The sequence below is a fragment of the Chlamydotis macqueenii genome, chromosome 9, assembly GCF_036417535.1.
Source record: "Chlamydotis macqueenii isolate bChlMac1 chromosome 9, bChlMac1.mat, whole genome shotgun sequence".
Taxonomy (NCBI): domain Eukaryota; kingdom Metazoa; phylum Chordata; class Aves; order Otidiformes; family Otididae; genus Chlamydotis; species Chlamydotis macqueenii.
Window position 1 is genome coordinate 2,242,874 of NC_141564.1, and position 15,761 is coordinate 2,258,634.

The 15,761-nt window shown below is 47.0% G+C and overlaps 1 protein-coding gene across 1 annotated transcript; it reads left to right on the top strand.

Annotated features, from left to right (window-relative positions):
• Positions 1-9,483: 9,483 nt before the first annotated feature.
• Positions 9,484-14,056, top strand: FAM124B (family with sequence similarity 124 member B). The gene is made up of 2 exons (XM_086754618.1): positions 9,484-10,682; positions 12,425-14,056. Exons 1-2 carry the CDS (start codon positions 9,522-9,524, stop codon positions 13,034-13,036), a joined length of 1,773 nt encoding a protein of 590 aa, XP_086610744.1. The 5' UTR covers positions 9,484-9,521; the 3' UTR covers positions 13,037-14,056.
• The last annotated feature ends 1,705 nt before the right edge of the window (positions 14,057-15,761 follow it).

Below are 15,761 nucleotides of genomic sequence, written 5' to 3' on the forward strand. Positions count from 1 at the left end.
TTTATAGGGGAAAGGAAAAGATTTTAGTGTGTATAAACTGTATAATAATTTTTGCTGTTGTACTCACTGCTGATGGTGGATTGTACAGGGCGATGTTTTTATTTCACTAAATGTAGACAAAATAAATTTAAAATAAATGGATTTAGTGTACACAAGCAACTAATTTAAGTGTGTTAGCGTACAGGGTTGACAATCTTCTGAAACTAAATACTGTCCCCTGGGGGAGCGTACTGGGATTATATTTTGTTAATAAACATCATAGATGGATCTGTCGCCCCAGGGCTTCCCATCATAAGCGCATTTTTCAGGAGATTAAAGCGAAGCCAGCGTTCACTATTTGTTTTTAAAAACGCATTTTGAACATGCAATAAAAAAATTGTTACTGTAATGAATTTTTTTAGTGCTTACCCTGGAACTTTTTTCTTCCTGTCAGTATGCTGCAAAAATAGATTAAAAAATTGCAGTTTAGTGGCATCGTTATTCTCATAGTTAGAAACTGTTTGAAGTGTGCATTGCACTGCAGAGTTTTTATTAAGCAGTATTTCTGACATTCCAGTGCACATATTACATGGCTTTTCTGCCACAGGTATTTTTCTGTTTTAATTCAAAACAATATTTATTTTTTTTCCTTGGTTCGCATTACTTTCGTCCATAGGTAGTGAAAAATATCGTTGGAATGGGTTTCCCAATATGTACAGCTGGAGTTGAAACGAAAAGAGAACTTGGTTGTGGAGTGTGGAGGTACTGCCAGAGCAGTTATTGATTAGCTGTATCGGACAAATACGTGGTGGTGCTGTAGTGCTGCAATGTGATGGGAGAGGATTTTTCATAACATGTCCCCAGTTTCACCCCTCTCCCGCCTCTCAAGGTACCGATCCTGGCTATTGTGCATTAGTAGGCTGTTCCTTCTGCTGGAATGGGGGTGGTATTTTAGATTGGCTATTCTGAAACTTTTTTTTAAGAAGCTTTGCTTAAGTTTGCTGCACATCCCCAACACGCACACACCAGATTAGCTTTTAAATAACGAGCGGGGAGGTGGCTGAGGGACTTTCCTGCCATTGTTCATCAAGAATTTACCCCCCCAGAGAAAACAGCTAGGCCGTGAGCTGTTCTAAAAATGTATTTGCTGAGGGTTATTAAAACACCAGTGTGTCTCTGCACAGTACATGCAAAACTTCAACAGAACTCTAATCCATTTTTAGCCGTAGAACAACGCTAAATACAGGTTGCATGAGGTCTGGGTTTTGGATTGTGTCTTAAGTCATCAGAAACACCTTCCTCAAAATGTACTTGCCCTTCCATGGATCAGTATGAAGGATTTTTTTTATGCATACCTTATTCTTTAATCGCATGAGTGTTGTGATAATTGCATGTTAATGCTTCCCTGCGTGTTTTTCAGGGAGAAGCGGGTTCACATCGGTGTTCCCCGTGAAGCTTACAGAGATACTAACGTTGCTATCCCTGACAGGAGGACTGATGGTGGCTATTCTTGGTAACCAATACTAAGTGTAATTTCCATTTTAAATTTAATAGAATTTTGAAGACTAATTATTTAGGAAGGGACTTTTGCTGAAGTCACCTTTTGGAAATATGCCCTTTACCACTGAACAACGAGACCACGATAGCGATGATTTAAAGATGGACAATGTGAAAACTGCTCAGAGAGAACAAGAGATCCCTAGGACTCTGCTTAAGGTGAGTTTGATGCTCGTGCCTTTACGTTCTTTGTGTACGTTAGCGAGATTTCTTTTACAGTCCATAGTAGATTTCTGCTATGCTTTATCTAATTATGGTTTTGCTTAAAGCTTCCTTGTAATTTTGTTACATTTTTGTCAGCAGGATTGTAGTTACATGTATGAGTGTAATTGTTAGTAAGTTTAGTTTCTTTGTGTTAATATGCAGTTAAACACAGTAACAAGATGTAATAAACATGGAGTTTAATTCTTTAGAATTTTATAAATCAAAAGTAGGTTTAGAGTTTTGTAGCTATTTGAAGATACATAGACACGTATTTTTTTTGTAGACAAGTTTATTTTAAAGGGTCTAGAGTACACTTAATTCCCTGGTTTAGTTTTTGCTCTTTTCAACGTTGGCTACCTTCCAGCTTTGATTTGCTCTTTTTGTTCCTTAGAATTAATCCGTGCAATTTCCCCGTTTGTTGCAGAACAAATGGATGTTCAGTGTGTCTGCAAAGCTGGATGCTAAGCTACCCCTGGAGGAAGCGTCTCTCCTTGCCCTCTTTCCTAAAGACAAACTTTGCCCAGCCAGCCCTAAAGCTTTTGGTGTAACGCTGTCTGTTCTTGTTGCCTTTGCTCACTGAGAATTGGCAGCTGCCACAAGGTTTACTTGTCTGGACCTGTAAAAACAGAAGCATTGCACTAAATGTTCTGGATGACTAAAGTGTTTTATTCACATGTATTGTAATGAAACTGTACAGTACCTGATAGGTGGTGGATATATATATATATATATATATATATATATATATATAAAAAAGGTAATTGAGCCTGTCGTGATGTATGCTTTAGGGCATAATCTTACACAAATGCAATATTTTTTTTGTATGTATATATCCAAGTGAAAGCCGGATAAAAGAACAGGAGAATAAGGCACCTAACTTTCTGTTAGGTCCACGTGTTTGATGTAACCTTGCTGACATGACCGGACCTCTCGTCGCAGTAAGCCCCTGCTGCGTTGGCATTAGTGCGTGCCAAATTTATGGAACAGCTTCACCTCTCTCAGGTTTTTGCTCTTCATTTCTCCTCCAAAACTGGAGTTTTGATGGGGAGCGAGTCTGTGGGAGCTAATGCGCTTAATATAATTGAGATGAAGATGAAGTTTATGGAGAGGAAAAGAAACAACATTTGAACTTGCAGCGCTGATGTTTTACTAATTATTCTTTCTCCTGCAGTTCAAAACTCAGCTTTCATTCCAGGTACAACAGACGCTGAGGAACCCTCCAGTCTTAATGACTGCTGTTCTGTTCCTCCTCTTTGAACAATACATCGCTGCAGTTCACTTAATTTGTATGCCTTATCCTTCAAGTGCTGGCTCAGCGTTGACGTCGGATCTGTCAGAAGCTGAAGCAAAGCAAAGGTGGTGCGGTGTATTGTGCGCGCTGGGGGAAGAAATGTTTAGGCAGCGGAGTGACGGGTGTTTGCAGCGAGGGGCTGTTCCGCTGTCATCGCGGCGTGTCAGCTGTCGTGCAGCGAGGAAGGCGCATCTCCAGGGAGAGCACGGGAGGTGCGTGGAGCAAAACTTCTTCTGAGATTGTGGTGGGTATTGGCAAACCTTGTGCAAAATGCCGTTTGAGTAGCTTGTATTCGTCAGGTATTGAGATGGTGAGCTGTGCTGGTAGTTTGACAGTTGGACTTGATGACCTCCAAGGTCTTTTCCAACCGTAATGATTCTGTGGTTCCTTGTGGCATCCTGGGCAACTTCCAGCAGGAAAGAAGCATTACCAAAGACGCCTGCACATCAGAAGTTGTGACACGGATTGAAACAGTGCCAGCAGTGTCACCGAGGCTCTGCCTGTGCTCTTGGCTCCATCACAGACGGAGAGAAACGAGCAGGCTCTGTGACGGCTCCTGAGGGCCCTGCCGAGCACTGGAGGTGGGGAGCTGGTGCTGAGGGCAAGCCCCTTGTGGGAAATCGCTGGAGAAGGGGCACCAGCACCTCAGTAAGCTTCCCTGGTTTTTTTGCTTCCCTTTTTCCTCACCCAGACTAAAGCTCTGTTAAACATCCAGTAACGCCTTCAGCAACCTGCTTGCGCAGACTCTCTAAACTTTTAAGAATGTGTTTTGGAACAACAGGAATCAGGGCAGGAAAAGCAACTCCTCTTCCCGCTTAGCGTGACATCTTTAAGGATGACACAAACAAGGACTGAGAGTTACGTACGCAGCGTCAGCTGATGAATCAAAATAGTGTTAGGGCTGTAAAACGAACCTGAAAATTGGGAGTTTTCCATCTCATCACAGGACATCTTCTTTTGAAGTTATAATGCCAGATTTTATTTCTTGGATATATTTCTTACAAGCTGAAAAAACTTTGGGACTTCCAAAGGCCACAGAAAGTGTGAGGATTAGTTGGCAGCGATCAATATTTGTTGTGCTTATTATTTATTATCTACTTGTTTATCTTCCTTTCTGTCTAAACCAGCTCTTTGGATAAACGTAATAGAGTTGGGGTAGCCGATGAGGTGCAGCATGTACCATCCTGAACTTGGAGTGAGTTTTAAGGAAACGAATAGAAAAATACCAATAAACCCTGTCTAGGCTGAAATCCCTGTGTCTTGAGCCGTTGTTCCAGCAGTTGGTCTGCAGTTATGTGATACAGCAGCGCTTGGGCTCGCTAGTTCCTACCTTCCTAAGGAACCATGCTGAAATCCTGCAGAAGGAACTGCTACTCAGTGCACTCTCAGGTGAAGCTGGGAATTGCATTCCTCCAGAGAAGCAGATTTCACAAAGAAGCAACTATCAACTCTAGTTCTAGGAAGTCTTGGTTCAAATTAAGCCTACTGTTAGTCTTTGCTGAGCTGGAATCCAGGTGAGGGAGTAATATCTGACAAGTGCCCTGCCCTTGTCTGTCGGTTTGGTCTGTGTGTCGAGACAGAGAACAATGTCAACATGGATTAACGTTTTACACTCAATCTCCTCAGTAATAAAAGGAAGAGCGACAGAAAAATGAGGTCTTAGCTGGGAATTGGTGAATAATAAACAGAAAAGAGTGAAAATACTACTCCAAAGGGGAGGAGATATGCTCCAGGTTCTCAAATCACTCTGTTTCTGCACTTTAAGCATCTTTAGCTTGTTTGTCATCTTCTGCACTTCAGCTGCTCTGAAAATCTGGTGTAGATGTGGTGTTACTGCCCAGGGACAATTATGCTTTCTCTCCAGGTGGGCTGTCAGGATCATCTTTAGTCTGGTGGGTTTTTTACCTGCTTGTTTTTAGTCTTAGTTATTTATTATTCTCATCAGGTTAGTACCTGCAGCCTCGGTTGTGATCACACTGTATTTATCTTGTACGTGTAAAGCCACAGCATTGCTTTAAGGACGTTATTATTGTATTTACATCTAATGTGAATTTATTTCTTTTTACAACCTTTGAAGTTAAGCCGAGGTTTTCAAGGCCATCCAGGCGGTTTTAGGGAAGTACACTCACAACCAGTGGTTCTGTGACGTTGTATTTCTGCCTCATTCCACGCTATGGCTGTGAGGTTCAGGCAGGTACTTCTTCTCCTTCAGTCTTCATATGCTGCTTTTTCTCTGCCCCAAATCCCAGTAACGCCTGAGTTTCCTAGACCTTGCGAGCCGCTTCTGCTAATACTGGTGGTTGTTCAGTGTTTTGGATATTGCTTCTTTTGAAATTCTGTTAAAGATAAGGCTGATAATCTCCTGCAGCTTGTCTGTCTCAGTGTTTGTTACCAACTTAATTATGCAAATCTGCATTTCCAACATCATGTGGGATCCAGGCCAAGACTTTTGGTTTGGTTTGTTGTTGTATTTTTTATTAGAATTTGGAGTATATACTCTATCTCAGGAGGCTTGTCCTTCAGGACAGGAAGTAATTAGAAGCCTTCATACCGCGTAGGTCTGACTTGTTCCTTAAGCTGGAGCTTGGACTCGTTGGTGAGCTCACCGTCTCCTGGTGACTCGCTCTTATTAACGCTCTGCGGCGCGCAGTTTCTCTCAGCATCTGCTGCTGGCCTTCCAAGAATTTCGCCTTGAGTAGTCTTCAACAATGCTAAACATAAGCTGATTCAATAAACACCTCACTGGGCCCTGCAAGTCTCAGTTTTCTTTAGATGAGCCTGTTTTCTTTTTCTAGAAGGTTTCTCATTGAGATGTAATTTATATAAAAATTGCTAGGTTAAATCTTTCAGAAGTTAGTCCCTGAAGCTGGGCATTTAAGCTCAAATGTAGGCAGGCTGACTCCCACCTCATCCCACACTGACCTGAGTGGGAGTGGGCTCCTGAAGATACCCTCTCGGGTCAGTGCTAGATTTTGGCTCTGTGTAGTGTTGACTTGACTTTATTTTCTAATACTAATTTCTGATGTAGCCTTCTGTTGGCTCATTCTATTTCTTGGGTCTTGGTTTGCATGTAGGGAGCGCTTTGGGTTTTTTGAAGTATTTTAACCAATGTCAAACTGAGGAAGAATCTGTCTGTTAGTTCCACGTAACTTGCTGAGGACACATACTCCAGATTTGGCTGGAGCTGAATACAAAAGCTGCCTCGATCAGGTTGTACAAATCCAAATCCCACAAACTTTGGGTTTGTGGCTGTGGTGGGATGTCTGTAGCCAGGCAGGGACTGTGCCTTTTGACTGCTCGGGAAGCACAGCTCAAGAAAGAAGTCCATATGAGCAACTAGAGCCGACCTTCTGTTGGTGCTTTCTCCAAGGTTTCCCTCGCGTGTGGCTGTAGCAGCCACCAGCTGTGTGGCTGGGGGAAGCTGGTGTATGTCAAAGGTATCTACGTAACCGCGTGTCTTGGGCAGTTTCAGGCGTCAGGAGAGGGAAAGCTTCTTTATTCCTCTCTCCTTCTGAGAGATCATTCTAGTACCAACGGTAAAAGCTTGGTTGCCTCAAAGACTATGGCGGTTTTACCGTGGGCTTCGTCAGGGTCGTGGTTTCATCATCTCTGTGTCTCGGTGCTGCTCTCCCAGCCTGCGCTCACCCCAAAGTCTGTGCTGCTCGAGCATAACTGCTTCACTTTCTTAAATACAGTCGCTGAGGGGAAATGTGGTTTGATCCTCATTGTCCCTCTGACAGCGCGCCTCGCTGCCGCAAGGACGCCTGTTCCCCCACGTCAGGAGCAACTGCTTTCATTTTAGCCTGCCTTTTATCTCCTGTTAGCCTTGAAACTCTACCGTGTCCGTGCACCTCCTCGCACAGCGTTTCTCACGGCAGGAGTCTCAAGTCGCTGCTCCCGTCCACGGGAGGAGTTGCAGGAGTTGCTGTGCTGATGCTGCTGCCGGGTCGGAGCTGCGGCTCCCGCGGCAGCCGAGGGTCAGCCCTCCTGGTAGCTCTGCGAGGTAAGGCAGGCTGCAGCCTGTAGCGAGTATTTTTTTCTTTTTTTCCCCTTTTGTGCATGCGTATGTTCTTGTCTCTCTGCTTACAGACCCTTGCTGGATTTGCTAGCTGATTAAAAAGAAGAAACAAGAACCGTTTAGGAGAGAAGTTGTCTTAAATAAATGCAATAGGTTAGGTGATTTTCTTTTTTTCCCCTCTTTTGATCGTTGGGGTTTTACTTTCCTCTGAAGTGATGATGAATTGGAGTCACAAGGGTTTGGAGCAGGAGACGAACTCTTTGAAGAAGTGGTTGTATTCAAGTAAGACCTTAATCCTGGTTTTTGTCTCCGTACTGTATATGCTGTAGATAATTGTTGTCTAGCAGATTAATGTAGTATTTTTGTTCTTGCTGTAGGAAAAAAAAAACTTGAGATTAGGGTAAAAGAACAAAAAAAAAAAAGCCTTTTAAAATGTAGTAAGCCTGAGACATTGCGTGGATTTAATGAGGCCCACTCCTGAGATGCCTAGGTAATTCACACCCGGTCTCTCTGCAGTTAATTACGTGCCAGTACAGAAAGGCTAAATCCTCATAAAGTAACTTCCTTACAGATGCTGCTATGGACTTATTAAATCCTGTGATGCATCATCAGTCTCACTGGTGTCAGCCAGAGCGAAGGGCTCTGAGCACCGCAGAGGACCCTGCACATCTTAAGAATTCACTGTGAAAAGGAATTTTTAATTATTTTGCTGTGCCTTTCCGCTGTAAGGTTTTAGAGAGATAGCAGCCAGTGTTCTCTGAGGCTTCACGCAATGAAGACCTTACTGGTGTATATCTTGGTGGTAGACACAAATACTCGTCTTTGCCCTGCTCTTACACGAAGCTGGACTGCCCCAGCACTCTGCTGTACGTCCTGCTCTGCGGCCGGTCGCTAGCATGTTGAAATGGGGCTCCAATATAATTTTTTTTTTTTTAGTATTGTATCAGAATCTTTCTTTTTTCCCCTCCCCTCAGCAGTGTGGCTTTTCGCATAAGGCTGAACTGCTATTTTCCTAATCTCTTACAGAAATCTTTCTTGGCGTGTTCACTAGGTCACTGTGAATAATGTGCTTTTCCGTTTGGCAGCCGGACGGGAAAGCTGGGGGAAGGGGAAGCAGAGAGGAAGGCAGAGACTCATTACATTCGAGGATCAGAATGAAACCAGCACTTTGTTCGGACAGGAGTGATCTCTTCCCCACCCGAGACCTTCTTGGTGTCTCGGAAAAGCGGTGGATGAAGAGCTCCAAATTCACCAGGCTGGGGCAGCGGGGGCCGTGCCATCCTGGCTTTACCCCAAGGTTTTGGGGCACAATACACCAGAGACAAGGTGAGGGCGTAAGAATACTCTTGTCCGAGGTTGGGGAGCCTGGGTGTGAGCCCTTCCCATGGACGTTTAGATGTCAAAGCAAAGTGGAAGAGGAGCAGAGCGCTCCTCCACTGCCCAGTGCATAGCCAGGGTGGTGGGATGGCCCTGCCAAGGAGAGATTCGGGCAAGGCTGATGTTCATCTCGTGCTCCTCATTGTAGGAGTGGTGGGTACCCCTGGCCTGGAGCTGCTGGAGAGCTTACGGGTCTGAGAACCAGGCCTAAACCTGGTTTAGGCTGCCATGCCCGGCGCCGTTGCCTCCTGCCAGAGCAAGGACCCTGAAACCCAGCTCCTGCTTCCAGCTGCAAACCGAACCCCAATGAACTTTCCTGGTTTCAGGGTTTTCTTTCCCAGGCGAAATTCCCATTTTCCTCTCATGCAGGAAGGGAGATGACTGCTCACCCCTGCCCCATAGCGAAGAGTTGATGAATCATTTCCTCTTCCATATTTTAGTAAAATTGTGTTGTTCAGAGCTCATCTAGAGCGTTTTAATGTTTTGAGCACTTGCACTCTTCTCTTTGCTCTCTTCCTGCAATTGTCAAAGGCTGGGATGTTTTTCTCTCCCTCTCAACACTTGCCACTTGCTCAGCAGCATTGCGGGTGATTTTTGTCTCCATCAGTGCAAATTAATTTTTTTTTTCCCTCAGCTTCTAGTCAGCCTTTTTATTGTATGTTGTTGTTATTGTGGTTTTACAGCATGAATGTGTATTTCTACCAGTGAGAGTGATCTTCCACATAGAGGAAACCACCACTACTTGTCCCTTCAGCCCTTGGAGACTTTGCCCAGTTGAGAGTAAAACTGGAGTCGGCGGAGGCCCCGGTTTTGATTTAAACACTGGCTGCAGCGGGGGCAGGTCTGTAGAGAAAAGCCTGGTCCTAGCTTTTCTGGGCTGTGTGTAACAGCCCAGGAGCTGGTTTGCAGCTGGGCAGCAAGCGACCGACGTTGTGACGCGTGTCGCTAGGAGTCAAGGTTTTTTCCCCAAAGCTCCTCTTTCCTGAGGCTGATTCCTATCTGTGCTTATTGTTATCCCTTGTGTTCACATGTTTGGTTTTTTTCCTTTTGTTAGCCTGTTTTCCTTCCTTGGTTTTTAAAGAATAGCTTATCTGTATGCCCCAGAAGGGTGTGCCTCACAAAGATCACAAGCTTTTTACAACCAGCTACAGCCAGCCTGCTGACCGCAAGGAAAATACGCTGGGATTTTCCAACGCGAGTGCCGCATCGCCTGTGCAAAAGGCGTCGATCAGAGATGCGCGCTGGTGGGACTCGGCGGGACCCGGCACATCCGTTTCCACCGCTGACAGGCGAGTGTGCTTACAGCGTCATCTCCTCTCGGAGAATTCCTGCTTTTCTCTTCCGGTGGGACACAGAGGTGTTTCTGGACAAGACAGTTCAGTGCACGCAGGGACCAGAGCTGGAGTTGTGGAGTTGGAAAATGAACTAATTCTGTCAAAGACTTGTGTTACCGAGGCTCCAAGAGTAGGAGAAGAAGAGGGAAGCCACCAATTTGTCTGTTTTTATTTTTTGCCAGGAACCTTTGCAATGGACGACAGAGCAGACTCTCTGATGACCGTGCATCTCCTCGCCAATTCGGGGCACTCGTCGCTTCTGCAGCAAACTCTGGATCGGCTCTTGGAGTGGATCTGCCCAGACATCCGCCTTTTCCTGGTGTCTGAGCGAGTTACTCCGTTGAAATACTACGAGAGATACCGTAAGAGAAGCTGCGGCTTTCCCGGAATATCTGTTCTCCTTTTTCTACACGAAGGCTTGGGAGAAGAACGGATTTTCCAGATCCACGAGCAATTCCAGCGCCCGCCCTGGCGGTACCAGTGTGCCCAGCTCGCTAACAGGCAAAGCCACCCCTACACCCCAACTCACCAGGACTTCTACAGCCTGGACGACCAGATGCCGGTGTGGGGCATCAGGCGGGTGCACTGCGGCCCCGAAATCCTGCGCGTCACCCTCTACTGCAGTTTTGATAACTACGAGGACGCGGTGAGGCTCTACGAGATGATCCTGCAGAAAGAACCGGCCATGCAGAACATTAACTTCTGCGTCTTCGCGCTGTACGCGACCCGGAGTGTCGCGGTGCAGCTCTGCTTGAAGCAGCTGCCCCTCGGGGTGGCAGCGGAGCCGAAGGAGTCGTCGGCCGTGCAGTTCAAGGTGCAAGAAATTGGGCAGCTGGTGCCTCTCCTGCCCAACCCCTGCGTTCCTATCAGTAGCACCAGGTGGCAAACGCAAGACTACGAAGGAAATACCATTTTGCTTCAGGTATGTGCCTGTGGTGCTCTGAGAGGAGGGGGGGTTTTTTAATTTGGTTTTTTTTCAAGGGAAGCAGTACTGGTTCAAAATGGAAATTAAGATTTTTGCTTGTTCATGTGTTCTTTTGAATTTGTCAGTGCAGTAACCGGGATCTGCCAGTGCTGTGATGCTGTTGATCAATATGATAAATATAAGCACAGATCCTTGGAATGTTTTTATATTGTTAATTTAACATTATTACTGCTTTAAATTGAAATTAGTAATGCTTTTTTGAGCAGGCTGGTTTAACATCTTCCCTGCCTGAATGAAATGATCGTAGCAGCCAGTTTTCTTTTTCTGATAAGCCGTTCTGCGTGAAATGTTTTTGCAAGCAGATTTTTAGCATCCAAAACCAGAGGTACCACAAGTACAGCGCTGATACAGCATCGCCTGCAGTAGATTTTTGTGAGCTCGCGTGGGGTGCAGTTGGGCAGAAGTGCCGAAGAAATGTGTCGAAGGAAATCTCTGCCTTTTCTGTCCAAGCATGCGACCCAGAGGTGGTATGAATAGAAATAAATTAAAAAATGACCCAAAAGGCTGTGCTGGGATTATACCTATGGGAATTACGCACGTGAGCAGGAGGGCAGTGTATCTCAGTGTGCTTTCCTTCCATTGTAACAACCGCTCCCACCTCTGATTATTTTTCTTTTTCCTTGTAATTTGGATATTTAAATAATTTGCCCATCTTGTGGTTTTTTTCTTTTTCCTTCCAGAAGTCATTTGTTACAAGCTAATTATTCCGTATGGCCTATTTATATGCTACTCTTGAACACTAATCCTCAGGGCAGCCTTTTGCGTACTTCTTATTGAGTATCACTTTATAAACTGGTTCCCCACCCACTTGGACTGGAGCATCCTCACGTAGCTTTGGTGTCGGTCCTGCCTGGAGCGGGGGACTGGGCCAGGTGACCTCCCGAGGTCCCTTCCTAAATGACTCTGTGGTTCTTCCTGCTGTAGGTGCAAGGTCTGTACCTGCAAATAATTTCTTTCCACGGTTGACTTTTCTGCCTTAACTGGAAACCAGATCCAAGGGTCTGCTCATGGACTGCAACCCACGTGGAGCTGTCATTCCCCCCTGAGCCTGCAAGAATTCTTTTCTTGGTTTTACTGGGGAAGAGATGGTTTGATAAAGAAGTAAATAAACCACATCCTCCCCCCTTTTTTTTTTTTTTTTTTTTTTCCTCCCTGAAGTTGCTCACTAATTCCATGTCCTTTCTCAGACTGTTCACAGGAGATCCCTGTTGCTCAAATTTTACAACAAACAGCCAAGCCTGTTGTTGGCCTTGCTGTTGGGATGAGTATCTCCTTCCTGGATACCCATCACCCATGGTGTTGGTCCATGCGTTGCCCAGCCATCAGAGGAACGTCATTTGATCCAGAGCTTCCTGAACAAGTTTCTTTCCCAAAAGCAGCTGCTCAGGATTTGCAGATGTGAAGGAGCTCCAGTACAGACCTGATGCCTACAGGAAGGTTTGGGAAGAGGCACAGCTATTTGTGGTGTGCTGTCTTTAGGTCACCTGCAGCAAATTGAAACTTCTGCATGAAGTTTCATCTTCCATCATTCTGGCTCGGAAGAGTCTGGTGCTCTTCTCTGGTGGGGCTCTGAGTGATCTACAGGTGGTTTCAGCACGGTGAGGCTGGGTGAGAGCATCATCATGTGGTCGAGCTAGAACGATGTGCTAATGGGGTTCTCTCCAAATTTTCTTCAACAGGTTCAAGACAGCTCTAAGCCCCTTAAAACAAATGTCGGGCTTTCCCATCAGCGTGATAGTCCAGGCAATGAAAAATTCCTGCAAGACTGTGTCCCAGCCCCTCTCCTAGTAAAGCGGGGAACCCAGGAGATCAACGCCACGAAGGGTAAAATAAAATCTGACCGCAGTGAAGCCCTGACTCCTGAGCAAGCTGGCCATGACCTCCTCAGGCGCTCCTGCTCCTCTCGCCGCGGTCCAGCAGCCCCGTCGTGGTGGGATGCCACCTCCCTCCGCAGCCGCCCCAGCAGCGAGCCGCAGGCCTCCCTCCAGGAGAGACGTGTTCATGGGCGGGCAGCAGAGACCGACGTCGACACTGGGCTCACCGTGGTGAATGCCGCTGGCAGCCGCTGCCCGCTGAACGGCTTCTCCAGGGACCTGCGCAGCAGCCTCCTCCACCTGCGAGCGCCCATGGACGGGGCCGGCGAGGCCGTGCCCTCCCGGGACAGGACCCAGCTTGCTCCAAAAAGGAGCAACAGAGCAGGGCCAAGAGCTTCGGGCTGCCGCTTGCAAACACGGCGGGCCTGCCCTACAAACAGAGCGGAGGATGAGGAGGAGGAGGAGTTCTTCATATGACTGAAAACAAGCGCATCAGATGAACGTGTCCTCTCCAAATGACAGCTTTTGTGTGCACTGTGCCTCCTTGTGCTGCGGCCACCGACGCTCAGCTTGCCTTTGTAGCTGTGAAAACGCTTCCGTGGCGGGTTCACCGAGGTGGACGCTTCCTTTCTGCAGAGCGATGCTACGGAGGCTGAGAGCAAAGCAGGAAAAATAGCACTGCATTTACAGAGAAGTTTTTGGTTTTGGTTGGTTTTTTTTTTTTTTATTTTAGTGCAGAATAGATTGGAGGATTGTTGTGCGGTGACTAGGGATGAGCCATATGACTCTTAGTGCTGTTCTAAGACATTAAAAATAATATCCAGTGGCGCGTTCGGAGGGGTTAGAAGGTGCAGCTCGCCTGCGCTGCCCGAGCAGCAGGATGCCCCCACCACCCCTCGCCAGGACGTCCCGGCATGGTCACAGTGGCCGTGCTGATTTCCCTCTGCGTTCCTTCTCGCTTCCCCTGGTGTTGGTATTCAAAAGCTTTAATGTTGTCAATTTTATGCAAGATGTGACATTTAATAATGTGCTTTTAAAATATTTTTGGAAGAAAGCAGTTTCTAGAGAGGCCTTTTCCCCAAATTAGCACAGTACACGCAAAAAGCAAAGACTTGCGGAGAATAGTTTGAGCTGTCTGTGCTTCAGTAAGACCTGCTGTTGCTTATTTGTGTGACGCTTCGCAAAATAAGCCCAGCACTAGGCCAGGCTTTTTCAGACCAGTATGCTGTTACCAGCAGGCAGCCCTAATTGGGATTTAATTAACAGAAGGCAGGAGAAGTTATGGGGAGGGAACTGGAGGAGGGCAGGTCCCTGCTCTGTGCCTCTGCACCCTTGCCCTGGCAGCGATGCTCGCATACCTTCCGATTCAGGGACCGAAACCCGCAAAAAGCTGAACAGGGCACTTATTCAACTGGACACCTACAAACCCCCTGTGATGTTTTCATAAGCTCTGTAAAATTTTGGGCTTTTTAATAAATCATACTCATTTTACATCTAGGAGGGTGATTATTTAATCTTCCCTAGCAGGCTAGAAATTTAGCCGGTGCTCTTCAGAGCTGGAGAAAACTTATGGGCAACGAGGAAGGCAGCGGGGAGGCGAGCTCTTGGGGCTCGCTGCGGGGTGTGCGCGGGGGCTAGGAGGGGGGCAGAGGCCTGGATGGAATAGTCGTGGAGCCAGGACTTGGATAGAAGCGGGATTCCTGGGACAAGCAGCTTTACCGAGAGGCTTCATGGCCTTCTCTCTACCCGCGTTACCCGAGCGTGAGAGCTTTCTGTAGGCTGTTCCTGTCTCTGCAACTTTAATTGTACGTTTCTTCCTTGCATACTGTGCCATGTCTTTCAGGTTTTTGGTTTTTTTTTTTTAAACTTATAAGAGAAACCACGGGCTGACAGGGGTCTGGTGGAGCTCTCTACCCCAAACAACGCGCGAGCAGCTCGCAGGTAAGCGGCCTGACCTTGGGAAGGGGCGGACGTGCGGGGTGGGCAAGGCTGGTGGTGGGCTCCTCTCTCGCCCAGCTCCTGTCCCACATGTGGATCCCAGCAAAGCTCACAGGGAGAAACAGTCTTGGTGGGGAACAAGAGAAGTTATATCTAGTGGTGCGATGGCTTTGCCGTCCTGAATGAAGGGAAATGAGGGGTTTTACCATCTGTTTGTGTCATGTTGGATATTGGCACAGGGTGTCAGAACAGTTGGTACAAGATACCGAGATATGTGCTGTGGGGAACCCAGCATGTTCTGTTAAGGAAGAGCAAAACTTCTTGTAGCTGTTTCGATTCAGCAATTGTCTTACAGAATTGTTTAGGTTGGAAAAGACCTTTGAGATCATCAAGTCCAACTGTTAACCTAGCACTGCCAAGTCCACCACTAAACCATGTCCTGGAGTGCCACGTCTACACGTCCTTTGAACACCTCCAGGGATGGTGACTCTACCTGTCCCAGTGCCTGACCACTATTTCAGTGAAGAAGTGTTTCCTAATACCCAACCTAAACCTCCCCTGCTGCAACTTGAGGCCATTTCCTCTTGTCCTGTCACAAGTTATCTGGGAGAAGAGACCAACACCCACCTCCCTACAGCCTCCTCTCAGGCAGCTGTAGAGAGCAATGAGGTCTCCCCTCAGCCTCCTCTTCTCCAGACTGAACAACCCCAGTTCCCACAGCTGCTCCTCATGGGACCTGTGCTCCAGACCCCTCACCAGCTTCGTTGCCCTTTTCTGGATGTGCTCCAGCACCTCAACGTCCTTCTTGAGGGGCCCAAAACTGCCCACGGTATTTGAGGTGCGGCCTCAGCAGTGCTGAGTACAGGGGCACGATCACTGCCCTGCTCCTGCTGGCCACACTGCTCCTGACACAAGCCAGGATGCTGTTGGCCTTCTTGGCCACCTGGGCACACTGCTGCCTCATGTTCAGATGGCTTTTGACCAGCACCCCCAGGTCCCTTTCCTCTGGGCAGCTTTCCAGCCCCTCTTCCCCAAGCCTGCAGCGTTGTGTGGGGTTGTTGTGACCCAAGTGCAGGACCTGGCACTTGGCCTTGTCCAAAATTCATGGATCCAGCCTGACCAGATCCCTCTGCAGAGCCTTCCTACCCTCCATCAGATCAACTCTCCCACCCAAAGTCTCTCCTAGTTGAGACTTCTTTTTTTTTTCTTTCCAGTTTCATTGTTTGGCTCCGGTAACAACCGCTGTTGTGTTTGCACGTTGTAA

What these genes read in the sequence shown, in the direction of transcription:
- FAM124B (XM_086754618.1), top strand. Translation starts at nt 9,522, where the DNA reads ATGCCCCAGAAGGGTGTGCCTCACAAAGATCACAAGCTTTTTACAACC. An exon ending in GAAATACCATTTTGCTTCAG is followed by an intron (nt 10,683 to 12,424) that starts GTATGTGCCTGT and finishes TTTCTTCAACAG; the next exon opens with GTTCAAGACAGCTCTAAGCC.